Source organism: Macaca mulatta, chromosome 7 (genome assembly GCF_049350105.2).
Source record: "Macaca mulatta isolate MMU2019108-1 chromosome 7, T2T-MMU8v2.0, whole genome shotgun sequence".
NCBI lineage: Eukaryota > Metazoa > Chordata > Mammalia > Primates > Cercopithecidae > Macaca > Macaca mulatta.
Genome location: NC_133412.1, coordinates 20,833,098 through 20,847,508, shown reverse-complemented (window position 1 = coordinate 20,847,508; position 14,411 = coordinate 20,833,098). Strand labels below are relative to the sequence as shown.

Below are 14,411 nucleotides of genomic sequence, written 5' to 3'. Positions count from 1 at the left end.
GGGCAACGTAATGAGACCCCCGTCTCTACCCCCCACCCCAAAAAAAAGATTAGCCAGGTGTGGCAACGTGTGCCTGTAGTCCCAGCTCCGGGCGCAGGGGAGGAGTATGGGCGGGAAGATTGCTTGAGTTCAGGTGTCTGAAGCTGCAGTGAACTATGATTGTGCCACGGCCCTCTGGCCTGGGTGACAAAGCAAGACCCCATCTTGAAGAAAAGAAAAAAGAGAAAATAAGATCATTAGTTATTCTACCTAAGAAATACAACTCTTTTTTTTTTTTTTTTTGAAATGAAGTCTCTCCATGCGCCTGGCAAATTTTTGTGTGTTTTTTTTTTTGAGACGGAGTCTCGCCCTGTCGCCCAGGCTGGAGTGCAGTGGCTGGATCTCAGCTCACTGCAAGCTCCGCCTCGTGGATTTACGCCATTCTCCTGCCTCAGCCTCCCGAGTAGCTGGGACTACAAATTTTTGTGTTTTTAGTAGAGATGGGGTTTCACCTTGTTGGTCAGGCTGGTCTCGAACTCCTGACTTCAAATGATCTACCTGTCTCAGCCTCCCAAAGTGCTGGGATTACAGGCATAAGCCGTCACACCTGGCCAACTCTTAGCTTTTTTTGTTATATGTTTATTAACTAGAATTACGTGAAGATTATATATGATAAAATGTGTAAAAAGAGTATAATGGCCAGGTGCTGTGGCTCACGCTTGTAATCCCAGCACTTTGGCAGGCTGAGGCAGACTGATCACTTGAAGTCAGGAGTTTGAAACCAGCCTGGCCAACATGGTGAAACCCCATCTCTACTAAAAAGTACAAAAATTAGCTGGGCGTGGTGGCGGGTACCTGTAATCCCAGTTACTCTGGAGGCTGAGGCAGGAAAATTACTTGAACCTGGGAGGTGGAGGTTGCAGTGAGTGGAGATGGCGCCACTGCACTTCAGCCTGGGTGACGGAATAAGACTCTGTCTCAAAAAAAAAAAAAAAAAAAAAGACTACAATGTATATCTACATAATTTTTTACTAAAATAGAAACTTCTTGCTAGAGCTCAAATGTTTTTTGATCTTTTAGTGTTCTTCTGTATACTTTTATGTAGACCATAAAACATTCTATCATGTGATAGATCACAGTTTAAAAATTATTATCTTGGCCGGACGAGGTAGCTCATGCCCGTAATTCCAGCACTCTGGGAGTTCGAGGCAGGCAGATTGCTTGAACCTAGGAGTTCAGGATCAGCCTGGGCAACATGGCAAAATCTCATCTCTACAAAAAGATCTAAAAAATAAGGTGTGGTGGTGTGTGCCTGTATTCCTAGCTACTCGGGAGGCTAAGGTAAGAGAATCACTTGAGTCTAGGAGGTCAAGACTACAGTGAGCCATGATCGCACTACTGCACTCCAGCCTGGGCAGCAGAACAAGACCTTGCCTCAAAAAAAAAAAAAATAAATAAATAAAATTCCTATTTGTAACCATTTAAGGTATTTCATATTGTTACCTATTCTAAATAATAATATAGCAGTGAACCATTTTGTAGGTAAATATTAGTGTGCTTTCATTGATTAATTTCCCAGAAATGGAATTATTGCATTATGGCATATAGGATTTCAGGGCTGTTGTGTTTTCCTAAATTTCCATTCAGAAATGTTGAACCATTTTTTTTTCCCCTTTTGAGACAGGGTCTCATTCTGTTGTGCAGGCTGGAGTGCAGTGGCACAATCACTACTCACTGCAGCCTTGACCATCCAGGCTCCCAAGTAGCTGTGACCACAGACGTGTGCCACCACACTCAGCTAATGTTTCTTTTTTTTGGTAGAGACAGGGTCTCACTTTGTTGTGCAGGCTTATCTCAAACTCCTGGGCTCAAGTAATCCTTCTGCCTTGGCCTTCCAAAGTGTTAGGATTATAAGTTAGAGCCACTGCATCTGGCTTGAACCGGTTTATACTCAGTCATATCTGAGAGTATATGAATAGATTCAAACTTATGATCATAGTTACAATCTGATAGGATAAACAAAAATACCAGACATTGAAATACCAGAAGTTATGGAATATACAGAATGCTTGACTACCCATTTGATTCCTCATTCCCTTAAAAAATCATAGGAAAAAAAGCTTGGGCATGGTGGCTCATACCTGTAATCCTAGCAGTTTGGGAGGCTAAGGTGGGCAGATTGCTCAAGCCCAGGATTTTGAAACAAGCCTGGGCAACAAAACGAGACCCTCTCCACAAAAAATATAAAAATTACCTTGCTTTGGTGGTGCACACTTGTAGTTCCAGCTACTTGGGAGGCTGAGGTGGGAGGATCAATTGAGTCCAAGACGTCAAGGCTGCAATGAGCAATTATTAAGCCACTGCACTCCAGCCTGGGTGACAGAGCAAGACCTTGTCTCAAAACAAAACAAAACGTAGGAAATGAATGCCTACCCATCTATGTCTGGAGTTTTACATCATTTACATTAGGCAAAATTACACACTAAATGTAAATTCTTATGTAAAAGCAGCTAAGTTTTATGTTAATGTCTCTTTAAAAATATTGAAGTATTAGTTACATAAAATTGTCATTTTACATGTATGTTTTGATGAATTTTGGCAAATGTGTACAGCTGTGTAACCATCACCACCATCAAAGTAGAGAACAGTTCCCTCACCCTAAAAAGTTTCCTTATAACCTTTTGTGGTTGATCTCCCTGCTGCCCAACGTACCCTTCTCCTGCCCTAGGCAATCACACATCAGTTTTCTGTCAGTATAGTTTTGGTATTTCAGTAGTTTCAAGTCTGGGCAATATAGCAAGATCCCATTTCTAAAAGACGTTTTTAAAATAATCTGGGTGTTGTGGCGCCCACCTGTATTTCCAGCTACTTGGGAGGCTGAGGTGGGAGATTGCTTGAGCCTAGGAAATTGAGGCTGCAGTGAGCTATGATCTCACCACTGCACTCCAGAGCCTGGGCGACAGAGTGAAGCCTTGTCTTTAAAAAAAAAAAAAAAGAAAAGAATTTCATGTAATTGGAATCAGGAAGTGTGTATGGTCTTTTATTTTTGAGCTCTTTTACTTAGCATATTTTTGAGATTTGCTTGTATTATACGTATTCATATTTTATTGCATTTATATTGTTGGATAGTGTTCCATAATATGTGTATCCACAATTTGTTTGTTCATTCACCAATTGATAGGACATTTGGTTCTAGTTTTTGGTTATTTTGAATAATCTAGTCAATTATAATTAATATATGACCATTATATGAGTGAATATATGAATAATTCCCCATGAATTTATGAATAATAATCCTATGATCTTTTGCACATCTTTTTTTTGGAGACAGAATCTTGCTCTGTTGCCTAGGCTGGAGTGTAGTGGCGTGATTTTGCCTCACTGCAACCTCTGCCTCCTGAGTTCAAGCAATTCTCGTGCCTCAGCCTCTGGGTAGCTGGGATCATAGGTGTGCACCACTATGCCCAGCTAATTTTTATATTTTTAGTAGGGACGGGGTTTCACCATGTTGGCCAGGCTGGCCTCAAACTCCTGGCCTCAAGAGATCTGCCTGCCTTGACCTCCCAAAGTGTTGAGAATACAAATGTGAGCCACCGTGCCTGGCCAGCATGCACATCTTATGAATAATAGTTCTATGATCATTTGGATGCCCATCTTTTCTGTGGGCACATATTTTTATTTTTCTTAGGTAAATGCCTACAAGTAGAATGCCTAGGTTATATAGTAATGAATGTTTCTAAGATACTGCCATACTGTTTTTCCAAAGTGAGTGTAACATTTTGCATTCCCAGCAGCAATGTACGAGAGTTGCAGTTGTTCGCCATCGTTGCTAATCCTTGGTTTTGTGAGCCCTTTTTTTCCTCTTTTTTTGAGACAGAGCCTTTCTCTGTCTCCCAGGCTAGTGTGCAGTGGCACAATCATAGCTCACTGCAGCCTGGACTTCTGTGGCTCAAGTGATCCTTCTGCCTCAGCCTCCCAAGTAGCTGGGACTGTAGGGGCACAATACCATGCCTGGCTAATTTTTAAAGTTTCTGTAGACATGGGGTCTAAGCCACGTTGCCCAGGCTGGTCTTGAACTCCTGGACTCAAGCAGTTTTCCCACCTCAACCTCCCAAAGTGCTGGGATTACAGGCGTGAGCCACCACACCTGGCTGAGCCATGATGCCTGGCTGTTTTGTGAACTATTTTAACGTTAGTTTGCTTTTTTTTTTTTGAGACAGAGTTTTGCTCTGTCGCCCAGGCTGGAGTGCAATGTCACGATCTCAGCTCACTGCAACTTCTGCCTCCTGGGTTCAAGTGATTCTCCTGCCTCAGCCTTGCGAGTAGCTGGGACTACAGGTGCTCGCCACCACGCCTGGCTAATTTTTGTATTTTTAGTAGAGATGGGGTTTCACCATGTTGGCCAGGCTGGTCTCGAACTCCTGACGTCAGGTGATCTGCCTGCCTTGGCCTTCCAAATTGCTGGGATTACAGGCGTGAGCCACCACGCCTGGCCTATGTTAGTTGCTTTTGTTGCGTGTAGTGGCATTTCATTGTGATTTTAATTTGTATTTCTCTGTAGACTATTGATATTTTAACCTTTGGATTTTATTTTATTTATTAATTATTATTATTATTATTATTATTTTTTGAGATGGAGTCTTGCTCTGTCGTCCAGATTGGAGTGCAATGACATGATCTTGGCTCACTGCAACCTCTGCCTCCCTGGTTCAAGCCATTCTTCTGCCTCAGTTTCTTGAGTAGCTGGGATTACAGCCATGCACCACCCCACCCAGCTAATTCTTGTATTTTTGGTAGAGACACGGTTTCACCATGTTGGCCAGGCTGGTCTCGAACTCCTGACCTCAGGATCTACCTGCCTTGGCCTCCCAAAATGCTGGGATAATAGGTGTGAGCTACTGCACCTGGCCACTGGATTTTAATATCTGCTTTATGAACGCTAGCTTTTTTTTTTTTTCTTTTTTTTGAGATGGAGTCTTACTCTCTCACCCAGGCTGGAGTGCAGTGGTGCAATCTCGGCTTACTGCAACCTCAGCCTCCCAGGTTCAAGTGATTCTCCTGCCTCAACCTCCCAAGTAGCTGGGATTACAGGTGCCCGCCGCCACGCCTAGCTGATTTTTTGTATTTTTAGTAGAGACGGGGTTTCACTGTGTTGAATGCTAGCATATTTTGAAATCGTGAAGTAAAATGAGTATGTATTCCCACTTTGTGAGAATTGAAATGGGCTGGAGCATGTGCCACTGCTCTTGGCTATCCTAGAGTTCTTTAATTCTTAAATTTGATGTAGAAATTTTATATGAATTTAAAAATTTGATTTAGAAATTTGACTTGATTTAGAAATTTTATATGAATCCAGGGATTAGATATAAAAGATGTATGATCATGTATAAATTACGATTTGTGTCTTTTTATTCTTCCTTAGGACATTTTTATTCCCTCCCCAAGTCTGGAAGAACAATCAAACGATGGGAAGAAAGATGGAGATTTGCATAGTTCATCTTTGACAGTTGAATGTTCTAAAACTTCGGAGATTGAACCAAAGAATTCCCCCGAGGATCTTGGGCTATCTTTGACAGGGGATTCTTGCAAATTGATGCTTTCTACAAGTGAATATAGTCAGTCCCCAAAGATGGAGAGCTTGAGTTCTCACAGGATCGATGAAGATGGAGAAAACACACAGATTGAGGATACGGAACCCATGTCTCCAGTTCTCAATTCTAAATTTATTCCTGCTGAAAATGATAGTATCTTGATGAATCCAGCACAGGATGGTGAAGTACAACTGAGTCAGAATGATGACAAAACAAAGGGAGATGACACAGACACCAGGGATGACATTAGTATTTTAGCCACTGGTTGCAAGGGCAGAGAAGAAACGGTAGCGGAAGATGTTTGTATTGATCTCACTTGTGATTCGGGGAGTCAGGCAGTTCCTTCACCAGCTACTCGATCTGAGGCACTCTCCAGTGTGTTAGATCAGGAGGAAGCTATGGAAATTAAAGAACACCATCCAGAGGAGGGGTCTTCAGGGTCTGAGGTGGAAGAAATCCCTGAGACACCTTGTGAAAGTCAAGGAGAGGAACTTAAAGAAGAAAATATGGAGAGTGTCCCATTGCACCTTTCTCTGACTGAAACTCAGTCCCAAGGGTTGTGTCTTCAAAAGGAAAGCCCCAAAAAAGAATGCTCAGAAGCTATGGAAGTTGAAACCAGTGTGATTAGTATTGATTCCCCTCAAAAGTTGGCGATACTTGACCAAGAATTGGAACATAAGGATCAGGAAGCTTGGGAAGAAGCTACTTCAGAGGACTCCAGTGTTGTCATTGTAGATGTGAAAGAGCCATCTCCTAGAGTTGATGTTTCTTGTGAACCTTTGGAGGGAGTGGAGAAGTGCTCAGATTCCCAGTCATGGGAGGATGTTGCTCCAGAAATAGAACCATGTGCTGAGAATAGATTAGATACCAAGGAAGAAAAGAGTGTAGAATATGAAGGAGTTCTGAAATCAGGGACTGCAGAAGCAGAACCTGTAGAGGAAGACTCTTCACAGCCTCCCTTACCTTTAGTTAGAGCAGATGATCCTCTGAGACTTGACCAGGAGTTGCGGCAGCCCCAAACTCAGGAGAAAACAAATAATTTGTTAACAGAAGACTTAAAAATGGCTAATGCAAAGCAGCTAAGCTCAGGTGCAGAGGCCCAGAAGCTGGGGAAGCCCTCTGCCCATGCCTCACAAAGCTTCTGTGAAAGTTCTAGTGGTGAGTGTGATTGTAGATTATTCTGTCTCCACCTACATTATAATTTGGAATGGAAAGTTGGCGAGAACTGCATGCTTATGTCAGGAGTGAACATTATCTTTATGTTTATGAACAACCAATAATAATTGGGAAATTAAATTTTTTGGATTGCTTTTTTTTTTTTTGAGATGGAGTCCTGCTCTGTTGCCCAGGCTAGAGTACCGCTAGTGGTGCGGTCTCAGCTCCCTGCAACCTCCACCTCCCGGGTTCAAGTGATTTCTCGTGCCTCAGTCTCCCAAGTACCTGGGACTATAGATGCATGCCACTGTCTGGCTAATTTTTGTGTATTTTTAGTAGAGGTGGGGTTTCACCATGTTAGCCAGGCGAGTCTCGAACTCCTGACTCAAGTGATCCACCTGCCTTGGCCTTTCAAAGTGCTGGGATTACAGGGATGAGCCACCACACCCAGCCTGGATTGTATTTTTTTAATAGCTGTAAGTATTTGTGCAATTAGAGATATTTGAGGTTTATCAGCTTTATAACTTAGGACTACTTGGTAAAAAATATTTAGAAATTGTGCCAATCTGTTTTTTTCGACTTAGATTGTATCCTTGCTCTGTGTGTATAGATTTTGACAGTTGCCTTGAAATAGAAGGATCTTTTTTGATTAACTGTATGTGGTCAAATCACATTAAGAACTGTTGATGAGTATCCTGTTAATTAGTTATTTCCATTTTATGGGCATTAAGTAAAGTTTCTAAACTTGGTTCAAAAAATACAAGTCTCTTAAACCTGAAACTGGAAAATGTATTAGTTCTTGTTCTTTATTTTATGAAATTTAGCATGAAAACATAGATTACTTTCTAAGTATTTGTAGGCTGGGTGCAGTGGCTCACGCCTGTAATCCTAACGCTTTGGGAGGCCAAGGTGGGCGGATTACCTAAGCTCAGGAGTTTGAGACCATCTTGGGTAACATGGTGAAACCCATCTCTACTAAAATACAAAAAATTAGCCAGGTGTGGTGTCATGTGTACCGGTAGTTCCAGCTACTTGGGAGGCTGAGGCACGAGAATCGCTTGAACCTGAGAGGCAGAGGTTGCAGTGAGCCGAGATCATGCCACTGTGCTGGAACCTGGGCGGCAGAGTGAGACTCTGTTTCCCAAAAATAAAATAATTTGTAGAGTATGACATTAGCTGAAAATAATTCAATCTTTGTGAATCCTTAGAGTTAGTATAATGTAGGCCAGGCGTGGTGGCTCACGCCTGTAATCCCAGCACTTTGGGAGGCGGAGGCTGGCAGATCACATAAGGTCAGAAGTTTGAGACTAGCCTGACCAACTTGGATAAACCCTGTCTTTACTAAAAACACAAAATTAGCCAGATGTGTTGGCAGGCACCTGTAATCCCAGCTACTCGGGAGGCTGAGACAGGAGAATCACTTGAACCCGAGAGGTGGAGGTTGCAATGAGCCGAGATCGCGCCATTGCACTCCATCCAGCCTGGGCAACAAGAGCAAACTCTGTCTCAAAAAAAAAAAAAAAAAAAAAAAAAGGGCCAGGCACGGTGGCTCACGCCTATAATCCCAGTACGTTGGGAAGCCCAGGTGGGCGGATCACGAGGTCAGGAGATCGATACCATCCTGGCTAACACGGTGAAACCCTGTCTCTACTAAAAATACAAAAAATTAGCCGGGTGTTGTGGCGGGTACCTGTAGTCCTAGCTACTCCGGAGGCTGAGGCAGGAGAGTGGCGTGAACCTGGGAGGTGGAGCTTGCAGTGAGCTGAGATTGAGCCACTGCATTCCAGCCTGGGCAACAGAGTGAAACTCTGTCTCAAAAAAAAAAAAAAGAGTTAATATAATGTAAAATCAAAACAAGCTCCAAAAACAAAGTAAGAACAAGACACAAACTTAAGAAAACAAGTTTCTAGGATGAAATGAAAAAACAGTATTTGGCAAGTTTATATATGATAGTGACCATATTTTTTGGTTTGCCTAGAACAGTCCCTTTTTTCTTTTTTGAGATGGAGTCTTGCTCTGTTGCCAGACTAGAGTGCAGTGGCACAATCTCGGCTCACTGAAACGTCTGCCTGCCAGGTTCAAGCGATTCTCCTGCCTCAGCCTCCTGAGTAACATGCAGGTGCATGCTACCATGCCCAGCTAATTTTTGTATTTTTAGTAGAGACGGGGTTAGTACTTCTCTTGCTAACATGGTGAAACCCCATCTCTACTAAAAATACAAAAATTAGCCTGGAATGATGACGGGCGCCTGTAATCCCAGCTACTCTGGAGGCTGAGGCACGAGAAGCCGAGATTGCACTGCTGCATTCCAGCCTAGGTGACAGGACGAGACTCTGCCTCAAAAAAAAAGTTGTCCCTATTTATTAGCTTTTATATTTAGCACTTTTTAAAATCTTGAGAATAAGAAATGTTAGAGCTGAAAAGGAAATGAGGGGTTATTGGATTTAGTGTCTTTTTAACGTCTTTTGGCTAGTTAATGATAGAGGTGGGACTAGAACCTAGGTCTCCTGATCCTGGCTGTGCTTTTTCTTGCTGAAAAACTAAGACTTAATACAGTTTATTTGATTTTGAAGAGCTGTAGTGAAGAATAAAGTGAATAATCTAAAATTCTGTAATAGAGTATTTTGGTAATTGTATTACATTTAAATGCTGCTAATGACCTGTGCCAACAAAATATCAGGTCTTGTTGATTGTTTTAATGTAGTTATTTTGGAGTACTTTTAAGTTATATGCAAAAGAAGCTTCTAAAGCATTGAGATATTCTATTATTTTAATATTATCCTTCATGAATTCTTGTTTACATTGTTAATTGGCAGAGTCAGCTTTTTTTGTCATAGTAAAACTTACTATTTTATTAATATTATTACTATCCAGATTATTGAAAATGCTAGTGCTTTTGTGTTTATTTCATGATTTTAGTTCTTGGGCAAACAAAAAGCAATGAAGACAGTGGCTGGAAAATAGTATTTATGAGGAGAAGTTAAAGAAATAAAAATAATTTTAACTATAAATTAGAACATGAAGGGAGAATAATAGCTTTTTGTCTTTTTTTTTTTTTTTGAGCCATTATCTCACTCTGTTGCCCAGGCTGGAGTGCAGTGGCACCATCAGTGCTCACTACAGCCTTGACCTCCCGGGCTCAAGTGATCCTCTCACCTCAGCCCCCCACCCCAAGAAGCTGGTATCTACAGGCGTATACCAGCATGCTTGGCTAATTTTTTGTAGAGACAGGGTTTTGCCATGTTGCCCAGGCTGATCTCAAATTCTTGGATTCAGGCAATCCACCCACCTTGGCCTCCCAGAGTGCCAGGATTACAGGTATGAGCCACCGTGCTCAACCGAGAATAATAGTTTTTAACTTAGAGAATTGTATAAATCATTCAGAAGAGCATTGCAAAAAGAACAGAAAAATATTATTTTATACTTAAAAATATAGTTGTTTAGTTGCTAAATGTTGAGAGACTAATTTTATTTTTATTTTTATTTTTATTTTTTTGGAACAGAGTCTTGCTCTGTTGCCCAGACTGGAGTGCAGTGACATGATCTTGGCTCACTGCAACCTCCACCTCCCGGGTTCAAATGATTCTTGTGCCTCAGCCTCCTGAGTAGCTGGAATTACAGGCATGTGCCACCATGCCTGGCTAATTTTTGTATTTTTAGTAGAGACAGGATTTTGCCATGTTGGCCAGGCTGGTCTCGAACTCCTGGCCTCAAGTAATCCACCTGCCTTGGCCTCCCAAAGTGCTGGGATTACAGGTATGAGCTACTGGGCCTGGCCAAATTTAAATGATAGTAATCTAAAAAGTAACGGTTCTTCAGTCTGAAAAGACAGAATGAAAACTATGAATTGGGAGAGTTTTGCATTTGTTCATCTACTAAGAAGAGCACTTTTTTGTTGTTAATAGATTTATTGATTTTTTAAAAAGATAGATGCTTGGCCAGGCATGGTGGTATGCACGCGTAATTCCAGCTACTCAGGAGGCTGAGGCATGAGAATCACTTGAACCCGGGAGGCGGAGGTTGCAGTGAGCTGAGATTGCACCCCTGCACTTTAGCCTGCGCGACAGAGTGAGACCCTGTCTCAAATAAATAAGTAAATAAATAAATACATAAATAATGCATGCTTAATTTTGAAAAACATTCAAACAATACAAAGTAGAGATTGTGAATGGGGAGGGTGTGGGGAGAGGGAGTTGGAAGGAAAAGAGAGAGTGAGTACAGAGAGGGAGAGAGAGAATTACTTTAAATGTCTCCATTTATAGATAACTTATCACTGTTAGCAGTTTGGAGACTTCTTCAAGTATCTGTCTATGGAGAGTTCCTCTTAAACTCGAAAAAAAGCAAGATGGTGCTTGGAAACCCAATCTTATTCAACACAGAACAAATATTTGGTGGGTTGATGATGTGAAAAACTGTAATGAGTTCAGTAAGTCTTTAATTAAATCCATAAGTAATAGTCTGTAATAGTTAATAATGATCAGGGCAGCTAGATGTGTTTTAGGCTCTAGTTATAACCTTTATTGGCTTACTTGATAAAATGCCATCTTAATTGGCTATTAATGTCAGAGGCAGACTTTTAGGGTAGACTGTTCATGCATGATATCGCCTGATATATAAATTCTTACATTTTTAACTAGATGGCTTTTAATCAATTCTTAGATGTAACCAGTTCTTTTAAGAACAAAGAAGAAAAATGGGTTTAAAACTGTAACAGAAAATTAAGAGAGACCTTCTTAACATTTAGAGTTTTAAATACTGCTTTGGAGTTATTCTCTAAAGTCCTTAAAGGACATACTCCCACTCAGGTGGTTTCAAAATTAGTATTGAGTTTCCTTTTTCCTCCTTTGTATCCTTCTTCATTGTTTGGTATGCTGACATACAACATGATAGCCCATGATTATCTGGAAAAACAAGAAGGGTTTGATAATTTAAATAATGTAGGAGTGCTAAATGTTAGAGAAATAATGGAATATGTGGAAAATTCCATAAATCTAAAAGGATAAACTATGCCAGCAAATGTAATTTTAAGGATTTGGCAATAATTTGAGTAGATTGGTGGTGTTTTCCAGATGAAGGAACAAAAGCATAGAAATGGGAAACGTTTGGAGGACATTGAATAGAAGCTTTATGAACGTGAATAATTAAAGAAAAACTGGAGATATAGGCTGCTACTAGTTAGTTGAATGCTGACTGTAGAGTTAGGAATTTGTCTTCTAGTGAAAACCTTGGAGGTTTTTGACCAGGAGCTAACAAAGCCATGTTTTCTAGGAAGGCTGCTTTGGTTACAGTGTGCAGAGAGAATGGGGGTTAGGGAGAGTGGGAGACTTTAGGCAGAGGAAGTGATTGATAGGCTATGGTAATAACCCAGGAATGAGGCATTGGAGACCTGAGGAGAGTAGTGGCAGTGCTGTCCCTAGGGCCTGTAAAAGTCTCAGTTTTCCATTAGGTTATAGTAATGCAGTTAGATAAATGGTGCTACAATTACTTTTCATAAGTTTTATGTAATACTGTGCAAAGGAAACCTCGTTACAGGGATATATTTTCAGCAATTAATGCTTGCGTATAGTATTTGCATAATATAATATGTCACATAGAAAGGTCTGCTTAAAGATTTCACGCACATTTTCAGAAGTCTGGAATGTATGAGGCTTTGCAAGGTGTTTTTTAAGTTTCTGTATCTCTTCTAAGTTCTTTATTAGAACAACTTGCTTTATAAGGGGCTACCGCAGAATGAATGCTTATCTACCTGACCCATTTCTCTTTTTTCTGTAACTATGGTGGATGTCTTTGCCAGTTAGATGTAATGTTGAGATTCTTCATTCATACTGTTTACAGGTTTTTTGTTTTTGTTTTTGTTTTTGTTTTGAGGCAGGGTCTCACTCTGTCATCCAGGCTGTAGTGCAGTGGCACCACCTTGGCTTACTGCAACCTTCGCCTCCCAGGTTCAAGCAATTCTCCTGCCTCAGCCTCCCGAGTAATTGGGATTACAGGCACCTGCCACTACGCCCAACTAATTTTTGTATTTTTAGTGGAGACGGGGTTTCCTTATTTTGGCCAGGCTGGTCTCGAACTCCTGACCTCAAGTGATCCATCCGCCTTGGCCTCCCAAAGTGCTGGGATTACAGGTGTGAGCCATGGTACCTGGCCCCTCTTTACAGTTTCTTTAGCTGAGCATATGTACTTTAATCCTTTATTTCTAAAGACCATTTCTTTTTCTCTGTTTATCTCCTCAGATTACTAATTCATTTTCTCTTACATGTAGATGTAAGAGATTTTTGTTTTGTTTTGTTTTAAAGGAAAAAATTATCACGGTGCTTGCTATTAAAGATAGGAGTGGAAAAAGATGAAAGAAACAAACTACTTTCATAAGTAGTAGTGTCTGAGTATGCCAGATTATAGTTAATTTGAGCCATCCCAGGAAAGTAAGAAGAAATTTTCATTAGTTTTAAGAGGGCAGTCTGGCACAGTTCTTACTTTCTCCCAAATGTATCATTTTATTAAAAGAGATAAATTAGGAATTTAGAAAATGTGATTTTTTGACAGTTTTCTAGTTCTGATTAGCAAAAATTTGGAACTGAGACGTAGGTAGAAGGTAGCTTTATGTCTTGACAAATATTTTCTATTTATAATAATTTAATAACTAAAATGTGTACACTGGTGATGCTTATATATGAGGGATTTACTGTTGTGCAGAGATTTAGGTATGAACATTACACTTTGGCCTAGAGCAAATGCTGGTCAGTACTGCTGAACCATGAAACCCTTAGATTTCTATGCTAGAACCAGTCAGTATCTTGAAGTCCTTTAACCTGTGAGATCCTCTGTCATCTCTTTGATTAGATTGTACATTGTAAGTATTAATTTCTGACTTTGCTTTGGAGAATCCTACAGACCATTAAGGCATATAAACAAACTCCTTAGGTTAGCATTGCACAAAATTATGTTGTTCTGATTTGAAACTGTCCAAATTTGTATTGCTAAATATCCCCTGATGTACTGTCTTGGAGCTCAAATGTTTGGGTTCCTTTTGACTCCAGGTTCCTCAGGTCCTGCAGACTTTGGGCTTTCCTTATTTGCCTGTCCTCTAGTTGTCTACTTTGTGTCAGTACTATAGTTGTTGACTGTGAAGAGAGCAGAGACAATAGAAGGGAGCTAGTCAGGAGGCCTGGTGAGGGTGGTGGGAATGAGACAGAATTTGAGAGCAAAGGAAAAAAGTAATTGAAATATTTCTTGCAGGTCTCATTATTTTTGCTTATTTTATACCTCTGTTTTTTTTTTTTTTAAATCATTTTTTCTTTCTTTTTTCTTTTCTTTTTTTTTTTTCTTTCAGAAACCCCATTTCATTTCACTTTGCCTAAAGAAGGTGATATCATCCCACCATTGACTGGTGCAACCCCACCTCTTATTGGGCACCTAAAATTGGAGCCCAAGAGACACAGTACTCCTATTGGTGAGTGAATAAAAAGTAACGATGTTTAAGGCAGAATTTCTGAGATATCATTCTTTACACAAGTGATACTTTAGATCTGAGGAGTTGGGCCTGGCTGGTAAGGTTGATTTTTGTTTTAGGGAGAATAGGGTTATGAAGTCTGGTTCTGTGATTTTACTATTAGGAGATGAGGGGTAAAGAGAGGAAGGAAAGAAAGGGTGGAGGGAAGTAAGAAAGAAAGAGAATACTTAAAAGGA

At 40.6% G+C, this 14,411-nt stretch overlaps 1 protein-coding gene across 5 annotated transcripts in view; it reads left to right on the top strand.

The window, feature by feature from the left end:
• TP53BP1 (tumor protein p53 binding protein 1) overlaps window positions 1-14,411 on the top strand; it is a 108,152-nt gene that overhangs the window by 52,515 nt on the left and 41,226 nt on the right. For all 5 annotated transcript variants that reach the window (XR_013395534.1, XM_015142058.3, XM_015142059.3 and 2 more), the window contains 2 exons: window positions 5,402-6,728; window positions 14,056-14,175. Coding sequence is in view for 4 of the 5 variants with exons in the window: in XM_015142058.3 (XP_014997544.3) it covers window positions 5,402-6,728; window positions 14,056-14,175 (1,447 nt within the window). In the remaining variant the exon portion in view is untranslated. The remainder of the gene's footprint in view (window positions 1-5,401; window positions 6,729-14,055; window positions 14,176-14,411) is intronic.